General features: G+C 48.1%; 1 protein-coding gene across 1 annotated transcript in view; it reads right to left on the minus strand.

The window, feature by feature from the left end:
- Nucleotides 1–283: 283 nt before the first annotated feature.
- atp11a (ATPase phospholipid transporting 11A) overlaps nucleotides 284–19,653 on the minus strand; it is a 39,059-nt gene continuing 19,689 nt past the window's right edge. The window contains exons 5-29 of the mRNA XM_084668147.1: nucleotides 19,081–19,188; nucleotides 18,048–18,176; nucleotides 17,697–17,800; nucleotides 17,443–17,493; nucleotides 17,221–17,285; nucleotides 16,633–16,714; nucleotides 16,347–16,497; nucleotides 15,947–16,144; nucleotides 14,996–15,169; nucleotides 14,187–14,353; nucleotides 13,895–13,966; nucleotides 13,604–13,677; nucleotides 13,243–13,346; nucleotides 12,497–12,678; nucleotides 11,558–11,809; nucleotides 11,106–11,283; nucleotides 10,821–10,923; nucleotides 10,476–10,621; nucleotides 10,240–10,299; nucleotides 10,007–10,134; nucleotides 8,918–9,053; nucleotides 7,305–7,370; nucleotides 6,875–6,978; nucleotides 6,518–6,683; nucleotides 284–4,261 (exon numbers count right to left, since the gene is read on the minus strand). Of these exons, the coding sequence (XP_084524273.1) occupies nucleotides 4,001–4,261; nucleotides 6,518–6,683; nucleotides 6,875–6,978; nucleotides 7,305–7,370; nucleotides 8,918–9,053; nucleotides 10,007–10,134; nucleotides 10,240–10,299; nucleotides 10,476–10,621; nucleotides 10,821–10,923; nucleotides 11,106–11,283; nucleotides 11,558–11,809; nucleotides 12,497–12,678; nucleotides 13,243–13,346; nucleotides 13,604–13,677; nucleotides 13,895–13,966; nucleotides 14,187–14,353; nucleotides 14,996–15,169; nucleotides 15,947–16,144; nucleotides 16,347–16,497; nucleotides 16,633–16,714; nucleotides 17,221–17,285; nucleotides 17,443–17,493; nucleotides 17,697–17,800; nucleotides 18,048–18,176; nucleotides 19,081–19,188 (3,261 nt within the window). The 3' untranslated portion in view covers nucleotides 284–4,000. The remainder of the gene's footprint in view (nucleotides 4,262–6,517; nucleotides 6,684–6,874; nucleotides 6,979–7,304; nucleotides 7,371–8,917; nucleotides 9,054–10,006; nucleotides 10,135–10,239; nucleotides 10,300–10,475; nucleotides 10,622–10,820; nucleotides 10,924–11,105; nucleotides 11,284–11,557; nucleotides 11,810–12,496; nucleotides 12,679–13,242; nucleotides 13,347–13,603; nucleotides 13,678–13,894; nucleotides 13,967–14,186; nucleotides 14,354–14,995; nucleotides 15,170–15,946; nucleotides 16,145–16,346; nucleotides 16,498–16,632; nucleotides 16,715–17,220; nucleotides 17,286–17,442; nucleotides 17,494–17,696; nucleotides 17,801–18,047; nucleotides 18,177–19,080; nucleotides 19,189–19,653) is intronic.

Below are 19,653 nucleotides of genomic sequence, written 5' to 3' on the forward strand. Positions count from 1 at the left end.
AGGATATAAAAGCTAAAGAAAACTGAGAAGGATGTTGACATTAAGTAATTGAGTGGCTTTCCTCTTATCCTGTCCCCATCAAACTTTGACTAGCTCAGTATCATCCTGTTGGTGACTGCAATGAACATCAATAAGCCATACTCTAGCACCACTCTGTGGTTGGAGAGTGAATTGTATTCCTTAAAACGTTGGAAACCACCTGTTATATGTATATGACACTATACCAGTACTGTCTACTGAGTCTGGTACAGAACAATTATATAAAGATCTAGGAAAAACAATAGATTTTTAATTTTTGGTTTTATTACAAGCAATGTACAGTTCTTTGCATTAAAAGCTACGGAAAGGCTGGCAAAAAATCCATGTGTCTACAGATATGAATCTGTTAAAAACTGTATACAAAAAAGACCCCAAAACTGTACATTAATTTAACATTGCTATATATTTATGTATATTGTAGAATGAACAGATAAATACATGGATTTACACAAATAGTCACGGTTATGAGTCATATCATAACACTGTGTCATCGCATTCAAAAAGAGAAATACACATTCTGTTAATCAATAAAGCTTGCCACTGAGTCTGCAAACAAACAGCATTGTAGGACAATATAGAGAATATATAGTCATACCTTTTATCAGCCTTTGTAGTCAATGCTGTACAGAAAGCCTAGAACAACTTCACTTCTACAGACAGGCAGAAACATACAGAAACTCTTTTAGTCAGGACTTAAGCATAGTTCTTAAGCGTAGTTTTTAAGTACAGTGTTGGAAGCAAAATCGTAAAGCTATGTTGTTTTGATTTAGATGGTTCTCTCTCGTTATTTCTCTATCTTTTTTTTTGTATTTTGGTTGTTACAAAACTCAACTCAAACAAATAACAAGTTTAGTGACCATCTCATCTGAATAGAAAAGTAGCAAAACATGATTTATCGCAAATAAAAAATAAAATATCTACTTTAGATGATTCTGATCAAAGGATGGGCTGTAATGGGCATTAAATCACAACACTTCTATGCCCTGATTTTCTATAGTCCAAAATAAAGTCAACAGCAATGATTTCGCTAGACATTTGTTCAATAGCATATGTGGCTGCTATTATGGCCGCAACAAGACGATACGTGATCCGGTTTAGGATGTACTTTGTAATAAAAAAACAGGCCTTTTATACATTTGTTATCCTGAGGGATTCTTTTTTGTAACAAGAAACATAACTAGAACAGTAAAATGCACATTATCTATATTCTTTCACAATACTTTATAGTCAGAAGATCAATATTTATCTCCTAATACAAAAGATAAAAATAGATCTTAAAAGAATTAAGAACCTAGAAACTAGTTAGAAACTAGACAAGACAAGATTTTAGAAATTTTACCCAATGAATCTCAATGTAACATAACTTGATCAATACGGATAATCAGTTTCCATGGTAAAGAAACAGTGCAAGTTTTTTTTTTAAGCAAGTACATTGCAAGGTCAGACATGGTAGCTGAGATGCCAGAGGGAATGAGTAAAAGACGTCATGTTTCAGAACTATCAGTTAGAGATGCTGCTGATATCCAGTCTCAGAATGCAGACTGCTTGAGTCGCCAAAAACACAAGCTTTGTGGGACCAGGGATACTTTCACAGGAAGTGCATGCCAACAGTCTACGTGACTCAACATGAATATACACAAAACACCCCACCCCCATTAAAAAGAAACAGTCACAAGCAGATAGCCCGCACAGACGAGCCCAGTCCATTGAATCCAAACCCATGACCCTAGTGGCATTCGCTTTGTCACTCCTAAATAACTCACGGATACATCATTCATTAGGAATTCATTCTGTGTTAACCTCGTCGCAACGGTAGCTAAAACATTCCGGTGTTATGGCTTTGACGTTGGTCTGTCCTGAATGAAGAGTCATGCCTTTTCTTTCCAGAAGGACAACGTTAATTCATGTCTTGACATTTCCTATGCACACCCACATGCTCAGCACAGCACATCCAGAAAAGGTCAGTGTGACCCAAAGTGGCTTTAACAGATACAGACCACCACATTTAACAGATACAGACCACCACATTTAACAGATACAGAGCACATACTGAGTTACATTTCAGATAGTACCACAAGGCACCTCCTTTCAAGCTGTTCAAATTGTGTCTATAAAATCCTTGGTTTTGGGCAAGTACCATACATATCTTCCACTCTGCTCTTTCTTTCTTGAAAGGTGGTTGTGTCTCTTTGGGATGGATGGATGCATGAATGGACTGAGGGATGCCAAACAAGCTGAAGCAGTGCATGGATTAGAGGATGATTGGCTGATGGGAGGAATGGATGAGAGAAGAGGAGAGGAGGAGGAGTGAAAGGATGTATCCGCCCGAGTGTCGCTTCAAGGACAGAAGAGATGCGAAGGGTGAGGAGAGGATCACAGAAGAAAAGCAAAAAAGGAAGGCATGAATAACCGAGGAGACTCTGAAGGTGAGAACAGCACAGAGGACATGAGGACGGAGACATAGATAACACCTACGATAAGGCCCCATATTATAATATGATATGTATCTATGACCTACAAAGACTCTACAAAGAACGTTAGGCTATTATATGCATCTTGTGACACTTGCAGGGGTCTAAGCCCAATTAGTTAGATGCCATATTACAAAAGGCGTTGTCTAAAGTCTCATTATTTTATACTATATATACTGTATCTTACATATATGTGACATTCATGCTGTAGCTGTACTCCGTCTCTCCATTAAGGCTTCTTGCACCTTTACTTGGGCGGTAAAGGATATGTTCCCTTCCAGATTTAATACAAATTCTACTTCTCACTGCCGGTGAGCATTAAGGCTAAATGGCTAGGTTCCAAACATACACCACGCCTCGTCATCTGTCCTTGTCTTCAGAAGCAAAGTCCATTTCTGCCCATACCCTGCCAAACGTAACATGCCTAATAGACTAAAGGACACAAACGTGCGTAATTAAAAGCCCCATTGCCTTTCCCTGTCTAGCATTTTCCATTAAGTGAACAAGGAAGGGGGTAGGAGGAAAGGGAAAGGAACAAAGAGGACTGAAATGGAATTGAGCCCGTACTGTCTTTCTGTTCAGAACCCTTTGGTTTCAGTTTACTGAGAGCATACTGGCATCTTAAGGCAGGCGAGGGATCCTACTGTAGGTGCAGTATGCTAGTGCCAAGGGGTCCTGGGCCTAAGAGAAGCCCAATATGGGTCTTCTACAAGGAAGTGACATAGTTAGGGGAGAGTCACATGGGAGAGCTGGGAGAATAACTCTACTTCACCACATTAAACAGACACAATAGTCATACTAAACTATATATATATATATATACAGAAAGCACACACACATTCACACAGACACACATTGTAATGCTTCTTGTCTAGCTAAGGTGAGCTACCACTGTATCCTGGCCACTTACAATGCAATAGGATAAGATAAATCTATCCTATGGTGTGTTCCTCCAACACAGATTTGCACAGAGGCAACACCAGTTTGTTCTAGAAGAGGCAGACAGGAAGAGAACAAAGTAAAGAAGAAAAAAAAGAGAAGACACAGGACAATTTGGTCAGTCAGAGCACATGCAACACCATCGACAGCCTATGGGGTTTGTTTGTGACATCACGAGGAGAGTTGACAACCCAGCGCCCAACAGGCGTCCCCCACAGGCTCCTCTGAGTCCCCTCAGCTACAACGCTGGGGCGCAGGGTGGATGTATGTGGACGTGGGTGCAGCTGTGAAAGAGGGTCGCACTTCTGTAAGTATATATCGGTTAGGTGCTCTTGAGAACCGCAGGTTTCATCAGGTTTCCCTGCAGTGCACAGCCTTAGAACAGCATCCACGCGTGCCCCTGTAGTCTTTTAATAGGGCCTGTGCAACAGGTGGGGTTCGCCTCCAGGGGGCGATATTGGCGCCTTGCAAACTGCAGGCTGAGTAACAGACAGGATTCTAGGCTCTGGTCCCAGACATGTATTCTAAAGCAAAGTCTAGACTAGTCTGGTCTACACAGAAGTCTCAGGACCCGCCCCATTGTAGGCGCAGCCCGCTCTGGAGAGACGAGAGCTACCAGCGAATCGGATGAGAGGGGTGAAAGTGCAGTAGTTTGGCTTCCTCCGCCACTGGGTGAACATGAGCTTTTTGGTGAATGGTTCAGACCTCCTTGGGATGAGATTGTGGGGTTCGGCCCTCTTATTCCTGGGGGCGTGGAGAGAAGCCATGGGGGTGAACTCTGAGAGCTGGCCCTTGTACAGCTTGTCTGCATTCTGCAAGGGGGTGAAAGAAATCAGAGAGGAGAACAAGAGGACAGGTATTATTACTTGTGCAAGGGAAGGGAGAGCCACCGGTCCACACCACAGCCGTAATCCCAGCGACATTACATTCAGAACACACCAGAAGCCGTTAGAATGCGCAGATAAAACCAAACAAGAAAAACACAAAAACATGTGCAAACTCAAAGGCATATTCCTAAACATGCATGTTATGAGAGCTGGACGTGTGAGTATGAAGCTGTTCAGCCCCAGTATGTTGTCATAGACAACTTCAGTACGGTTGTGAACCACTAGAGGGAGTGTTTCACTGCGATGGGACGAATCTGGGACTGAACAGCGTTTGAACTTGGGCCGAACGACACATTCACACCACACCCAAACACACAGACAAACACACGCACAGACTAACACACAAACACACACGATTGGTGTTAGTCCATCAGATCCAGCAGGAGAAATACCCAAACCAAAAACAAGACACAAACCACACCTGAGGACCGCAGGGCATAATCCCACTCCACTCCCTTCTTTCTCAAGCCCACTCCAATCCAATCACAGGAGTCACACACAGAGAGAGTCTGACCATGTTGTTACACTGTAGGTTGAAAACCAACATTGCTGGCACGATACGTTCACCCATGGGGTGGGGTTTAGAGAGCAATATCATCATCATGCAATGAAAGATAATCATGTGATGTAGCAGGCAAAGCTGTCATGGTGTGACAGCCATAAAACAACATTGCCCACAACCCCTTGTTTTTTTGAACCACCCAATTGGCAGATGTACATGTAGCATCATGGCCACACCCTCTCTATGGCCATCTCCGAGTACGGCCGTCTTCTTTACCAATCGGTTACCGTGGTGATGCTAAGCCTGGTAGGTGGACACCCCCCCGTCTAGCAGGGAGTCATGGCTGAACATCAGAGCCTTGTCAAACTTTCTATCTGTCATCCTACACTGTGGACAGAAGACACACGAGCCCGCTCAGTACGTCTACATGCAGACACGCTGACTGAACATTTCTTCAGCAGGCCTATGACACACTAGACACAAATCCACACAGGGTAGACGCGCCTAAAAGCATGTACACACACACACACACACACACACATAAAAGAGCCTCTGTTCTTGAGGACTGGTGTTCCTTGCTGGAAAAAAAAAGAAAGTCACTTATAACGGAAGGGATCTGAAAACTGTGACCCATCTTCAGAGATACAGCATCCAGCATCGTTGTCGTCTGAAACCCGACTTATGAAGGGTCATGTGCAAAGACACTCCCAGACACTGACATGCAAGGCTACAGCTGCAGGCAGTACACTGAAAGTGGGCATGCAACACTGAATGACAGCTAGGAGTGGCCATCACAAGCATGCAAAGAGAGAAAGAGGGAAAGAGAGAAGGGTGAAAGAAGGGGAGGGAGAGGAAGAGAAAAGAGGAAGTAAGGGAGAAAGAGAGAGAGAGAGAGAGAGAGAGAGAGAGAGAGAGAGGAGGATGGCATGCAGAGAGGGTCATAAGGGGTCACCTCCTGGTCAGTCAGACGGGGATTAGAAACTGATTCGGCTGGAGGTCTGGGACAGCATAAAGATGGTAGACTGCTCCGAGGTAAGGCACGGCTGCTTCAGAGGGCAAACGCCACGGGAAGGGAAGACAAGAGAGGGAGGGAGGGAGGGAGCAAGCGAGGGGAGAAGAGAGGGGTTAATGGAGAGCGGTTCTTAAAAACGATAGTTAAACGAAGAGAAAAAGGAGCAGTTGTCAATGGGTTGCTCTCCTCCGAAGCCATGTCGGGGACAGGGCTTTCAGGAGAGGCGAGGCAGGTCAGGAAGACTTTAGAGGAAGGTACTTCAGGGTCACGTCTCCAAGAGAGGTGAGACAGAAATCACAAACAACTGCAAGCAACCAACAACCAGCATGGCGCTGGGCCGTGAGGCTCACACAGTCGATGAACAACCCAGTTCTTCAGAACCGGCGTGGTTCCCTGTGCCACTGTTTCCAACAAGTGCAACACAGCACACAGATGCGACCACTCACTTACTTCCTGTAGAGCAGGCACATATCCATAGACAGCACACATCTGCCGTCCAGCGAGTAGTGAATAGGGATGAAATCACAATGTGCTCTACGACACGTTCCTCCCACTGACACATTGTGTAGTATAAACATTTACATTTAACCATGTCATATAAAAAGCCCAGAACCGAAATGTGAGTACACCGTCAGAGAGGCAGGCGGGTGGGTGCATGTGTTTTCACCTGGATGCGTTCTGTGGTGGTGGGCCACAGGGCTCTGCAGAGCACCTTCTTGACCACGTCGGGCAGCAGGCTGACGGTGATGAGCAGGATGATGCTGAGCCAGGCCGGCCCGCTGGACAGCATCTGCATGAACACGTAGTACATCCTCTGGTAGTTCAGGAAGGGCCTGGGAGGAGATGGGGGTCGGACGAGGAGGGGGAGAGGATCAAAAAGGATGGGTTAAGGTCGTTTGAGGAGCCAGCTTTGCGCTTCCTCAACCACGACATGCTGTGAAAGGGTCCCTCACGAGCTTGCCCTAAGCTGAGCGGCAGTGTGAAGCTGTCTTTGAGGCGGGAGTGGGGGGGGGGGGTGACCTACCAGATGATGCCCCCCCACAGCAGGGAGAAGATGACGTAGAAGAGGAGGGAGCCCCAGATGACAAAGTGGTTGATCCACGTCCAGTAGTGCGTGTCTAGGGCCAGCTAGGAGGAGAAGGAAGGAGGGAAGGAAGGAAGGAGGGAGACCATGAAAGCCAAGACAAAGGGACAAAGGTAAGAGAGACGGAACAGAGACAGCCAGGTGAGTGGAGAGATGCAGTAATGGAAAGTGCTTCCTACAATCCAACCAAGAAAGATCAACTACATTGGGACAAGATGGAAGGGGGAACTTCTAACAAGACAGAGTAACAGATGCTGCTTGGACCTAAAGACTGTGAATGGCAAGGATACGTTTGCTCTCTACAGAGTGAAACAGGCTATACAATAGTTGGAGGAGGGATACTTGAGACCAGAGAGATGGCTGGCTGTACCTTCAGAGTGACAGTGAACACCAACACAGTGAACACCAGCGTCCCAAACGTCCAGTTGCCAAACATCTGCGAAACGAAGAGGGAATTAAAGACAGACAAGTTGGATCACAAGACGTTAGGACCCAACAGACCCACCGTCAAGGACAAGTCCTACCGCTGAGACTAACATGATATGGCGAAAGGAAGCTGGCATGACAGCTGGTGAGGTTGAATCATGTCACGTGTGTCGTCTCACAAATGCGTTTGCGGTGTAACAGGGGGTTAAGATGGCGTCATTCTGAATGACACAGCGCTGCGGTGGCGGAGAGGAGCAGAGGTGGAGGAATGAGGAAGGATCGTGAAGGCCTAAGTGGCAGCATGGAAAGCAGCTTAGTGAGTGTGCCCAGACTGAATCGAAATGCTCTCAAATGTTCCACTCGGCATACCGATTCGGACTGCAGTCCATTATGTTCTCGAATAATAACTGGCAAACAAGTCATGCTGTGAAAGGCCCTGACTGTGGCCCAGAACAAGCAATAGTGTATCTTCAGAAGAGTCATTTTATAAGGATATCCCACAAATCATGTGTGTTTGTTGAGTGTATGGAGATTCGTTGAATTACAAAAGAGGTACTGTACATCATGTGGACTTAATGACATATTAACCATACTATAGTCCTTCATAAGACTACAGTAATACCTACACACACACACAGACACACACACACGTCTATGTCTACCGCACAATGAGACAAGGACATAATGAATGAGTGGCATTAGGAGAGGGGGTTTACTATACATACACATACAGCTGATTGGCTTAGAGCACGCAGTGGAGGTGGGACATAAGATGAGTGGAGGACCCCTATAGGATGATGTGATCATGGGTGTTTCGGTTATGCAATGTGGCGAAGAGTGGAGAGAAGGACGAGGGTATAAAACAGTCCAACTCAAACTAAACTGGGATGACAGACAGATAGGGACAGGCTTACCATCTGTGTGTTGGTTGTCATTAGCTGAGGAAAGGAAGAGAAGCAAAAAGAAAAAGCAACACAAAGATAAGAGGAGAGGAAGAAGAAGAGTAGGACGAAGAAGGAAATCAAAGATGGAGTCTGGATCAAAACATGTTTAAATCAATCGGAAAACAGGAAATCCAAGCAATCCAAAAGGTTTGTGTGAGAGTAACAAATGATAGAGCACAGACAGAGATGGCTGGAAACCCAACATGCTATTGTGTTGTCGGTGTGAATGACAGGCCCCACTTGTGGTTTATACGCAGAGGAACACAGGAAGTGAATCAGCAGGCAGGAAGATCCTTAATGGCATTACAAAAATTACCACAAACCTATTATCACCATCAGGCAACAACATGAACTCAACACTCAGTTCCCATATCATTACAGACTACAAGTGAATGTTTTAATGTACAGAACAACGACATTGAAGTCATGAACCCGTGTATCACGTGTAGAAAAATGTCATTTAAAAACATGGAAATAACTTGGAAAGAATATTGAAGAAATATGTTGTGTGGTGAATCTCTCCATGGGCCAAGACAACCACAATGAGTTACACTCTCAGGAGTCTTCAAAACATGACCTGACTACGAGGTCTCCGTGGCAACAGCACCCTTACCTGTCCATTGCTGGTGAAGGTGGTGTTGTCAAACAGGAAGTAAGCACCAAAGAAGAAGACAACAGCGTCAAACAAGCCCAGGAAGGTCCAGTAGATGAAGATAGGCCAACGTAGCAGTGTGTTCTTAGCTATGTCTCTGCAAGCAGGAGGAAACAAAAGGTTGCACAAGGCTAATGTTAACAGGAAAGTTCCACATTACCCTGGAATACCTCATAAATGTGTGTTCTCCAAGTAGCAACATTACACTATAATTATCAAAAATGTAGACAAACAAGAGTGTGAGAGATGCCTATTTCTGTTGTGTTGGTTTATAATGCAAGCATCTTGTGACTCGTCACTCCTCAGGACGTGAGTTTTGGAAAGCAACAAAGTTTATTCCAGGACAGAGGGTAGTATTTGCTGAGGACAGATTGGATTTTCCAATTATTGAAATCAGCAGCTTCGTCCCCAAGATGAACATTCCGTAGAAAGTTGATCTGACCATTGGCAGATCACTTGTATCCTTTCCACACAATGAAACCATTATCTTCTTCCCTCCCTCACTCCCTCATCTTCTCCCTTTCCTCCATGTGTATTATTTTCTATGTTCTTTTGGTCACAATGAACAACCTGAGATGATATGGAGATGTCTGCTCTCTTCTAGCAAAAGTTACAGAGGGGATACACATTATATCGGGACGTTTTTTTCACCTGATATAATGTCTACCCCCTTCCCTAACATAAAAGGGTCCTTGTCCTGCTATCATTTTTGACGAGACCATGGAGTGGTCCCACTCCCACAGGTGCCCACAACAGGCCTCAAGTACAGAGTAGCCTAAGATCAATTCATGTTTTGAAGCTTTGTTTTGGTTCGCACAACATCGCATTAAGACAGGGACAAACGCAAGCCTACTAACATGCTTTCAAATACGATGATGCAGGTAACAAGCCAACCATCCCGGTTCCATCTAAATAGGCCTAAATGACACGTCATAATAAAGAAATAAATGATCAAATTCATCATTTACCCACCTCTAATTTGACCACAACATCCCTGCTCCTCTGCATCCATCAGACAGACAGACAGACAGACAGACAGACAGAACGTACCTGTAGAGGGAGGGATCCTTCTTGAGGATGTCCATGTTGATGTGCTGCTCGATGAGGCTGTAGAGGAGGATGGGGAGGGAGGTGAAGCTGATGTTGTACAGAGTCAGGTAGGCCGTGTCATACAGCGGCTAGAGAGAGAGACGGAACACATGGTCACTGAGAGTTCTGAAGATGTTGAAACAGGTCACGGTTATTTTTGTTGCATCTATAGCATTGACACTCAGTGGACCTACTTGTTGGGAGAAACCACAGAAGAACTGGTAGAGGAACTGTGGGAACATGAAGCAAACATTCTGGGGGAAAGAAAAAAATATTGAAGTTTAAAAAATGTTTTTCTATTTTTTATTGTTTAGGAGAAGTCTTTGGGAAGAGAAAAAGATAGATCAGGTGTAACTACTGTTTTGAAGATAACGAGATAAGAACAGATCGTGAAGATGAACCCCAAACCAGAGCAAAAATTGCAGACAACCTTATAGAAGAAGTACTGGACCAGCTCAGAGATGCGGATGTAGTAGTAGTGTCCGTGCACCAACAGCATCTTCTTCAGGTGCTTGAACTTTGGGATGGCGTAGTCACTGTTCCGAGCCGCCTGCCGGCCCTCCTTACCCATAATGCCTGTGGGCGACAATGTAACCGTATAGCCAATCAGATGGCTCAGACTGCATTTTACAGAAATGTAAAGCCGTGAGCTTGGACAGAACCTTCACCTATAGCTAAGTGTAGATAATCGTACACCTATAGCTATTAAAAGCTAACAGTGTTCTTATGGCTGAGAGCGATGGCGGGCCATGCAGGTATTTTACAAGAGACTGACCGATGCCCACGTGAGCCTCCAGAATCATGCTAACGTCGTTAGCGCCATCCCCAATGGCGAGCGTGATGGGGTGCTCCTTGGATGCCTTGATCAGCTTCACTATCTGGGGGGGGAAACAAAGTCAACAGGGTTCAATTCTCCATGGTGTGAGGGGGGATGTGGGGTGGTCACATTCAGGGTCATACATCTCAGTGGTTCAAACTGTATCGGCTATACCGTCTCAGCAGTGAGTAAAAAAAAAACTGGATCCAGGCCAAGGAGGCGTTCTGCAGGTCGGCTTTCTACCTGTGCTTTCTGCAGGGGGGCCATGCGGCAGCACAGCACGGCACTGCAGTTACGGCAGATCTCCAGGAAGATCTCCTTGTAGTTCCCCGAGCTGGAGTCGTCCTGGCTGGGCTTGAGGACGGCAGACAGGGTGGCCCCGTCGATGATCAGGCCGTAGTCCTGGCAGTCTCCTGACAGGCTGGGGGAACACACCCAGAGGGCATTGATAAGCTGTACATGTCTGCACGTAATGGGAGGGGGCGTGAGAGTGTGAGCATCAGATCTGTGTCGATTACAGAGATCAGTATCATCGGAATACGTTTGTAAATCCGTTTAACGTGTCTCACAGCTGCCATTCACCAGGGAATCATTTCGCGGAAGCGGGTGAGAACAAATCAAGCACACCCAACGTATTTGTGACCAGCGCTTTCTCCCATGTCTGATGTCGATGTGGTGCGCTTGTTTCAACCCACCCGGACAGGCTGTCCCGGGTCATGCCGCCCTGCTGCCTGAGCACGGTCCTGCTGAGGTCGAACAGCACGTCGTGCAGGCTCTGCTCCTCCGTGCGCTTGGTGGTCAGCTCCAGGATCAGGGTGCTCCGGCGGAACAGCTTGCTGGCGTAGCACGTGGCTGCCGCCGTCTCCATCTTGTCCCCGGTCAGGACCCACACCTTCATGCCCGCCTTGTGGAGGGACTCGATGGTGTCGGCTGCCTTGTCCTGGAGTCTGGGGGGAGGGGGAGGGGGAGGGGAGGGTTGCACAAGGCAAGTCTGTTAGACGAGGGGGGGCTAGAAAGTGTGAAGTTTGTTAGGATCCGTGTATGAGGCGTGTGTCACATGTATGTGTGTGCCAAGGTCACAGCAAACTGGGCTCTGTAATTAAACTGCACTGCAGTTTGGAATCCCAGCTCTGTACAGTCTCGCTCCCCCACTTCCCTGCTAATTAGTGTCACTGCCAACACACACGCACACACCCTCCGTTTCCCATAATCCAGCACCATACAGAACCCTGCTCTAACGTACTCTTTCAGTATTGACAACCTGTGTAACGTCAGTGGGGCTACACTTCATCAGCCTGACCCAACATCTAGCACAGATCGATCCCAACGAGACTCTAATGTTGTTAGCTGCTCATTAGCTGACAGCACCGGGGTCTTGCAGAGAGGTCATATTGACTGATGGGTGTAGCTAATGTTAACCCTGTCCCCAGAGCTTGAGGCGCTAGCTAGCCAGTTCAATAGCTTACAGCACAGAGTAGAAAATTCCATACACAGGTATGAGGTCCACTTTCCTGTCAGAGTTGTCCATATTTATGCTTGAATAAATACACAAGCAAACTAAAACATGTTCTGCTGACTCTGCTGAAAGTCAATGGAAGAAAAGTTCTAGAAGGCTCTAGAAGCGTTGTGGGTACCTATCCTCCACAGCGGTGGCTCCCAGCAGGATGAGGTCCTTCTCCACGAGGTCATAGGCCTCAGCCAGCTTCTTGTCCCGGTCCTGCAGGGCCAGCTTTGCCCCGCTCAGCAGGTGACACGCTTCCTCGTACTGGGCGGGGCTCAGCTTCCTGTATGCCACACACAGCGTCCGGAGACCCTCCTGGGGGGGGGGGGGGGGGAGGAAAAGGGAGAGAGATGGGTTGAGGCACTGGGCAATCTTTCATGGTTGCACTGACTGTCTCTCCTGTTATTTTTGTCTCTCTCTATCTGTCTTTGTCTGCCTCTTATTCTCTCTACCTCTCATCATTCTCTCTTTCTCTCTCTATCGCTCTCTCTCAGCCACCAACGGCCCCACACCGTCCCTTTTGATGGACGTGCCGTTGTCACGTAACCACGGAAACCTGTCCTCTCTGACAGTTCGCAGAAACAAGTCAGCGCCGTTGCCAACGGCGACTGGAACAGCGTTCAGAGTCATGCCGTCGCTGGCAGCGTGCCTGTCCTCAATCTGTCAGCATCTGTGAGAGAAGCCAGGAGCACCGGTGGATCCTCCTTCATGGTAGATGCTCCATGACAACACTGTTCTGAGTGCTGAACCCCTCGGCCAGTCATCACCAGCTGACACGATAAATGCACCATGACTTTGAGTATCGGGAATGGGTTTTACAGCATAATTTGTGAGTGTGTGTTTGTGTGTGTGTGTGTGCGTGTGTGTGTGCGTCCTTACCACAGCATTGTGCTCCACCCTGGCCCTGATCTGCTCCACCTTGCCAGAGATGACCCTGGGGAAGATGGACGAATCGGCCCCTTTACAGAACAGGTAGTTCTCTCCTGCAGACCGCACACATCCACATTACTACACCACACAGACACATTACTACACCACAGACTCATTCACAGGATCACAGTGACAGCAGTTCAAATCATAATCACAAAGTCATTAGTATGCCATCTAGCTATTGACCTACTTACACAGATATAGCCACCTCTATTAGCATACAACACACAGGTGCACATCATGTACACATACACACACACACACACATACGCGCGCACACACACACAATGTGTAGTATCTGGGGCTGTACCTGTGCTGGATCTCACAATCACGCTCATCCTTCTCCTGACTGAATCGAAGGTCAGCACGTCCAGCAGCTGGAACCTGCAGCAGCACAGTGAAGAGCTGCTTCAACACGCAGCCCAAAGCATGCACAACTAGATTGCAGTGTTATCTTTAGCTCCAGACTGCAGCGGGCTGTACTGCAAAGCGTCCTGTACCACAGCTCCTAGCAGGGCCACGACCAGGGAGGCTGCTAGAACCTGGCCAGTGATGCACTGCCCCGGGCGTCACTGTCAGGAGTAATGGGGAGGGCTCTCACCTCTCGATCTCATCCTCCCTATTTAGAATCTCCATGTGGTTGTCCTTCAGTCGGAGATAGGTGAAACCAAGCCTGGAGGAGGACAGGGGGGACAGACCATTATTCGTACAGGGGGAGGGAAGGCTTGTGAGTGAGTGAGTGAGTGAGTGAGTGAGTGAAAGAGTGAGTGAGTGAGTGAGTGAGTGAGTGAGTGAGTGAGTGAGTGAGTGAAAGAGTGAGTGAGTGAGCAAGTTAGCTCGTACGTCCAGTCCAGTTCAGTGTGCATGTCTGTGAGGCTGCGTGGAGGGCTCACCTCTTCATGCCCTCCACCAGGGCCACCTCGTCGGGGGAGGAGGAGATGTAGAAGGAGGTGGCCTTGCCCTGGTGGAGGCCCTGCTTGATGCCGTCCACCGTCTCCGCCTCCTTCACCTGGACCGTGTGGCACAGACACAGAGCCCGGAAGAACAGCTCCTCACTCTCCTGTATGTCACACACACACACACACACGATGACGGCACAGGTGGGTCACCTGAGTCCATGGCCCTGGCTCACGCATTTGTTCGTGATACAAGATACTGGGACTAGACACTGATATGCCATCCTTAGAGCGGGTATCAGTGTCTGGCTTTACTGTTCACCCAGAACATTCTGGAAACGGTTATGGACTGAGTGTTCCCCTTTATGACGCATGCACTCTCTCTCCCACACACGCACACACGCACACAAACACCACATACATGCATTAAGGGGCTTCAGTTTTAATTCTATTAGAGGATCAGGGGCTGTATATAGCAGTTTAATCACATACAGGGGATGGGGGTGTATAGGGGACAGGGACAATGGGATTGTCTCAGCTTGACTTAACCTCTGTGTTACTGTTGCTATACTGCAACAAGCACCAACTGTAAATAACTGGCTTTGTGAGGAAGGAAAATGTAGCCTAATGTACATAGTGTTTTGAGAAGGGTGGGTGTTTGTAAACATGTTTCCTCCATCCATCCAGCTATTCATTCAACCATCCATCCACCCATCTGTCTATCGAGAGAGAGTTCTTCCATCCATCTATTTATCAATCCCTCCATCCATCCACCCATGCCTGCCCCCATCCCTCCATCCACTCACCTTGCCCTCCGGGCCGGGCGAGGCGTCGATCATGTCCATGCCCACGGCCCCGGGCATCACCTGACCGTTGCAGACGGCGTGGGGCACGTACACATGGCCGTCCACGCAGCACTCGATGAACTCCATGTTGTTCTCCGTCAGGGTGCCCGTCTTGTCCGTGAACACGTACTCCACCTGCAACGACATACCACCTCATGAAGAGAGGAGAGGCAGGTGTGGGTGTTTCTCTGGGAGCTGTCCTGTGTGGGTGTTTCTCTGGGAGCTGTCCTGTGTGTGTGCTTCTCTGGGAGCTGTCCTGTGTGTGTGTGTTTCTCTGGGAGCTGTCCTGTGTGTGTGTGTTTCTCTGGGAGCTGTCCTGTGTGTGTGTGTTTCTCTGGGAGCTGTCCTGCGTGTGTGTGTTTCTCTGGGAGCTGTCCTGTGTGTGTGTGTTTCTCTGGGAGCTGTCCTGTGTGTGTGTGTTTCTCTGGGAGCTGTCCTGTGTGGGTGTGTTTCTCTGGGAGCTGTCCTGTGTGGGTGTTTCTCTGGGAGCTGTCCTGTGTGGGTGTTTCTCTGGGAGCTGTCCTGTGTGTGTGTGTTTCTCTGGGAGCTGTCCTGTGTGTGTGTTTCTCTGGGAGCTGTCCTGTGTGTGTGTTTCTCTGGGAGCTGTCCTGTGTGTGTGTGTTTCTCTGGGAGCTGTCCTGTGTGGGTGTGTTTCTCTGGGAGCTGTCCTGTGTGGGTGTTTCTCTGGGAGCTGTCCTGTGTGGGTGTTTCTCTGGGAGCTGTCCTGTGTGTGTGTGTTTCTCTGGGAGCTGTCCTGTGTGTGTGTTTCTCTGGGAGCTGTCCTGTGTGTGTGTTTCTCTGGGAGCTGTCCTGTGTGTGTGTGTTTCTCTGGGAGCTGTCCTGTGTGTGTGTGTTTCTCTGGGAGCTGTCCTGTGTGTGTGTTTCTCTGGGAGTTGTCCTGTGTGGGTGTACCTGTCCCAGCTCCTCGTTGAGGTCGGAGGTGTTGACCTGAGCCCTTTCCCCCAGCTCCTCGTCGAACATGTCGTCGTCCCACATGATGAAGTAGGAGCCCAGGAACTTCTGCATCTCCACGGTAACGTACATGGAGACGGGGATGATGTAATTAAACAGCACCATGAAGGCCAGGAAGTCTGTGAATGCCCTTATCAACTGGAGAAGGGAAGGGAGGAGAGATTGGTGGGGGGGGTGGGGGGGTTGTATGGATTAGAGAAGGGGGTAAGGAGTGTGAGAAAAAAATGAAAAAGCACAAAATAAATAAAGGAAAACTCAGATGACAGGCAGCGGTCAAAGAGGAACAGAGAAATACAACAGATAGGAATGTTGCATGGTGCGAGTTGCAGTACTGCCGTACAACGTGTCTCTGCCTCTCGCTGTCGGTCTTGTGGTTGTACCAGGGCTCATCTCTGTCTGGGTTGGCTTGCCAGGCATACTTCAGTGCTGTGTTGATCAGAGCCTTGCTGATCAGGATGCACAGGTAGACGATCAGGTAGGCATTCATTGACCTGCGGGGGGCGCCAGAGAACAAAGTGAGACTTCTCAGGAAGCTAAGGTGTTAATACTGAATATAAGAGCGGGCTGATGAGTCCATTGGAAGACATAGAAGTGTGTGTGTGTGCATTTGTCTGTACAGGGCTTACTTCTCCACAGCCGAGCGTTTCTGGGATTTGGATTGGTAGTTGAGAGCCATCTTTGTCTCCATGCCAGTGTAGATGGCCACCGCTGGTAAAGAGCAAACCACAGTGTCATGGCAATATGTGTGTTTCCAATTTTTTTTTGTAAGCCACTTCTTCACGAGGCATATCGCAATGTTCTGACACATACTGAATGACACGTAATATACACTCAACACTCCATATTTGCATGAGATTATTCGGCTTTTACACACGTCACACCTCTCCAATCCCATCCTCTCCTCCAATCCCTCCTTGCCCGCTCTGCTCTCCCTTCTTAACTCCTCCTCTCCTCTAATGTGGGCGTGGTATGTGACACACTACATTCCTCCCCCAGTCACTCATTCATAGCGTACAGGCCTCAACTGGCCCAACACACACACACACACACACACAGTCTAGACACAGAGCACATGTCTTGACTGGTAAAGTAGTACCAGTTGGCAGGTGATCTTATCCCATAGCAATCCCACATCCCCCACTGCCACCATCCTATAACTGACAGACAACAGATAATGAGTTATCCAAGAAAGTATGAATCATTAAAGGCCTTACCATAGATGTGCTCTGTGTTTTTCAGAGTGGCTCCTCTGAGTAGAAGGTTCTCTGATCCCAAAGGCCTGTGAACAGACAGGTTGGAGAAGAGGGAGGGATGCAGATGGAGGAAAAAGATGAGGGGAGGCTTCCCAGCAGGCTCCAGACAGAGAGCGGACCTGGGGACAGCCTCAACACTAAAGCAGACCACATCTTGAGGGTAACTTTCTGGCGATAAATTACCTGGCGATGGGTTCGTCTCTGTTCAGATATATATTGATTCTGCCCACAAATCTATGAAAAGAAAGAGGGAGTGACAGAGAGAAAGCGAAACAGACAGACAGACAGACAGAAAGAGGACAGGAAATTACTCAGTGTTTGTGGGGGGTGGGTGGGGTGGGGTGGGGGGGGAGTGGGAGTGGGCATGTTCAATGGTTGTTGTGACAGCCTGCGGTGCAGCTCTGGGCTGTGTCTTGCAGAGAGACCTGCAGACTCACTTGTAGAGGTCTGGCTGGGGTTGTTCACATTCAATGGTGGCCTGCAGGGTGTCCATGTCTTCCTCTGTGCTGAAGGCCTTAGTGTCCTGCACTGCATAGTAGGTCTTTGTGTGGGCCAGGACAAGAGAGACGAGGGCACAGGGAGGACAGGGTTAGTCAATATACACACACTGAAAAACACCCACATCTGTGCATACACACACAATACATGTACACGTCAGTACACACACACTATACGTGTTACACAAAACTCATACACCGACACCACCCTGCAGTAATGGATGATGACACTTCCTTCCCATCCTGACAGTCCTCCATTAGACCCCTCCTCCCCTGTCCCTCTGCCCCCACCTTGTGACTGGACTCCCCGTCCAGGCTGGCAGTGGTGACGAAGCAAGTCCCATCCTCCCGACTGGAGGAGAGGAGGACCAGGTCACATGGGAAGGTTTCATCCTCCTTCACCAGCACCACATCTCCTACCTGGGGAGGGAGGGAGGGAGGGAGGGAGGGAGGGAGGGAGGGAGGGAGGGAGGGAGGGAGGGAGGGAGGGAGGGAGGGAGGGAGGGAGGGAAGGAGGGAAGGAGGGAAGGAGGGAAGGAGGGAAGGAGGGAAGGAGGGAAGGAGGGATAAAGAATGGCAGGGATGTGAATGGAGGGAGAAAGGGAAATTGAGATGGTGAAATGGGGGAAAGAAGAGGAGAATTGTGAAGAGAAAGAGGGGAAAAGGAGAAAAATCCCCTATTAACATATATTTTATGTCAATAGAAATGAGTGCATACAACTCATTTGAGCATTTAAAAACACTGATCACAGTGGAATTGCCAAAGCAACATTGAATACAGCGCACATAAAAGAGGGTTTCTCGTATTCATAGGTATCAATAATACTGAAGCACTCACAGCCTATCAATCCTTTGTTTTCATTATACGTCTGTGTGTGTAACAGAATCAAATAGAGTCTACTCTATTTATAAAGTAGCTAAAGCTATAGTTTAGACGCAGGAAAATACCAACCATTGCCAACAAAGACGCGCTAAGAAGTCTTTCTGGCTCTCTTTCATCTAAGCTCCTACTGTAGATATACACACACACAGACAGGCACCCATCGGCTCCCAGACTCCTGCTATCTCCCTCCAACAGCCCAACAGGTGGATAACGTCAATCCTCACTAGTAAAGGGATAAGGCTTTGCAATCCAGACAAAAGCGATGCTAAAAACCTGTCCTTAAATGTCAGGATAAACCGTTGGTAAAGTTAAAAGGCTGCCTGTCCATTCGGGTGTCAGAATGCCTGTCTGTTTGTGTATCCGAGGGCCTGACTGACGGCCAGTCTGTCAGCGTGACGTGGTCGTGGCGACGGGTCCGTGCCAGAAGCGTGGCCCACGTACCCTGAGATTGCGGCTCTGCTTGCGAATCACCTTCCCATGCTGCACCACCAGGACGGGACACTGGTTGATGGAGTTGTCCGCCTTGTGCCTGAGCCAGTCCTCATAGCCCTGGGTGCAGGCAGGGGGGGAGGAGAGAGAGTAAGAGATGAAGAGAGCAAAGAAGAAGAAGGGAGTTAATGACTAACTGCAGTCCGCAAATCAACTACAAAGAGAGAGGGGGAGAGGAAGAGAGTGTTTGTGTGTGTGTGTGTGTGTGTATGTGTGTGTGTGTGTGTGTGTGTACTGTGTGTGTGTGTGTGTGTGTGTGTACTGTGTGTGTGTGTGTGTGTACTGTGTGTGTGTGTGTGTGTACTGTGTGTGTGTGTGTGTACTGTGTGTGTGTACTGTGTGTGTGTGTGTGTACTGTGTGTGTGTGTGTGTGTGTACTGTGTGTGTGTGTGTGTGTGTGTGTGTACTGTGTGTGTGTGTGTGTGTACTGTGTGTGTGTGTGTGTGTGTGTGTGTACTGTGTGTGTGTGTGTGTGTACTGTGTGTGTGTGTGTGTGTGTGTGTGTGTACTGTGTGTGTGTGTGTG

The sequence above is a fragment of the Hypomesus nipponensis genome, chromosome 12 (assembly GCF_054491055.1).
Source record: "Hypomesus nipponensis isolate SF chromosome 12, ASM5449105v1, whole genome shotgun sequence".
Taxonomy (NCBI): domain Eukaryota; kingdom Metazoa; phylum Chordata; class Actinopteri; order Osmeriformes; family Osmeridae; genus Hypomesus; species Hypomesus nipponensis.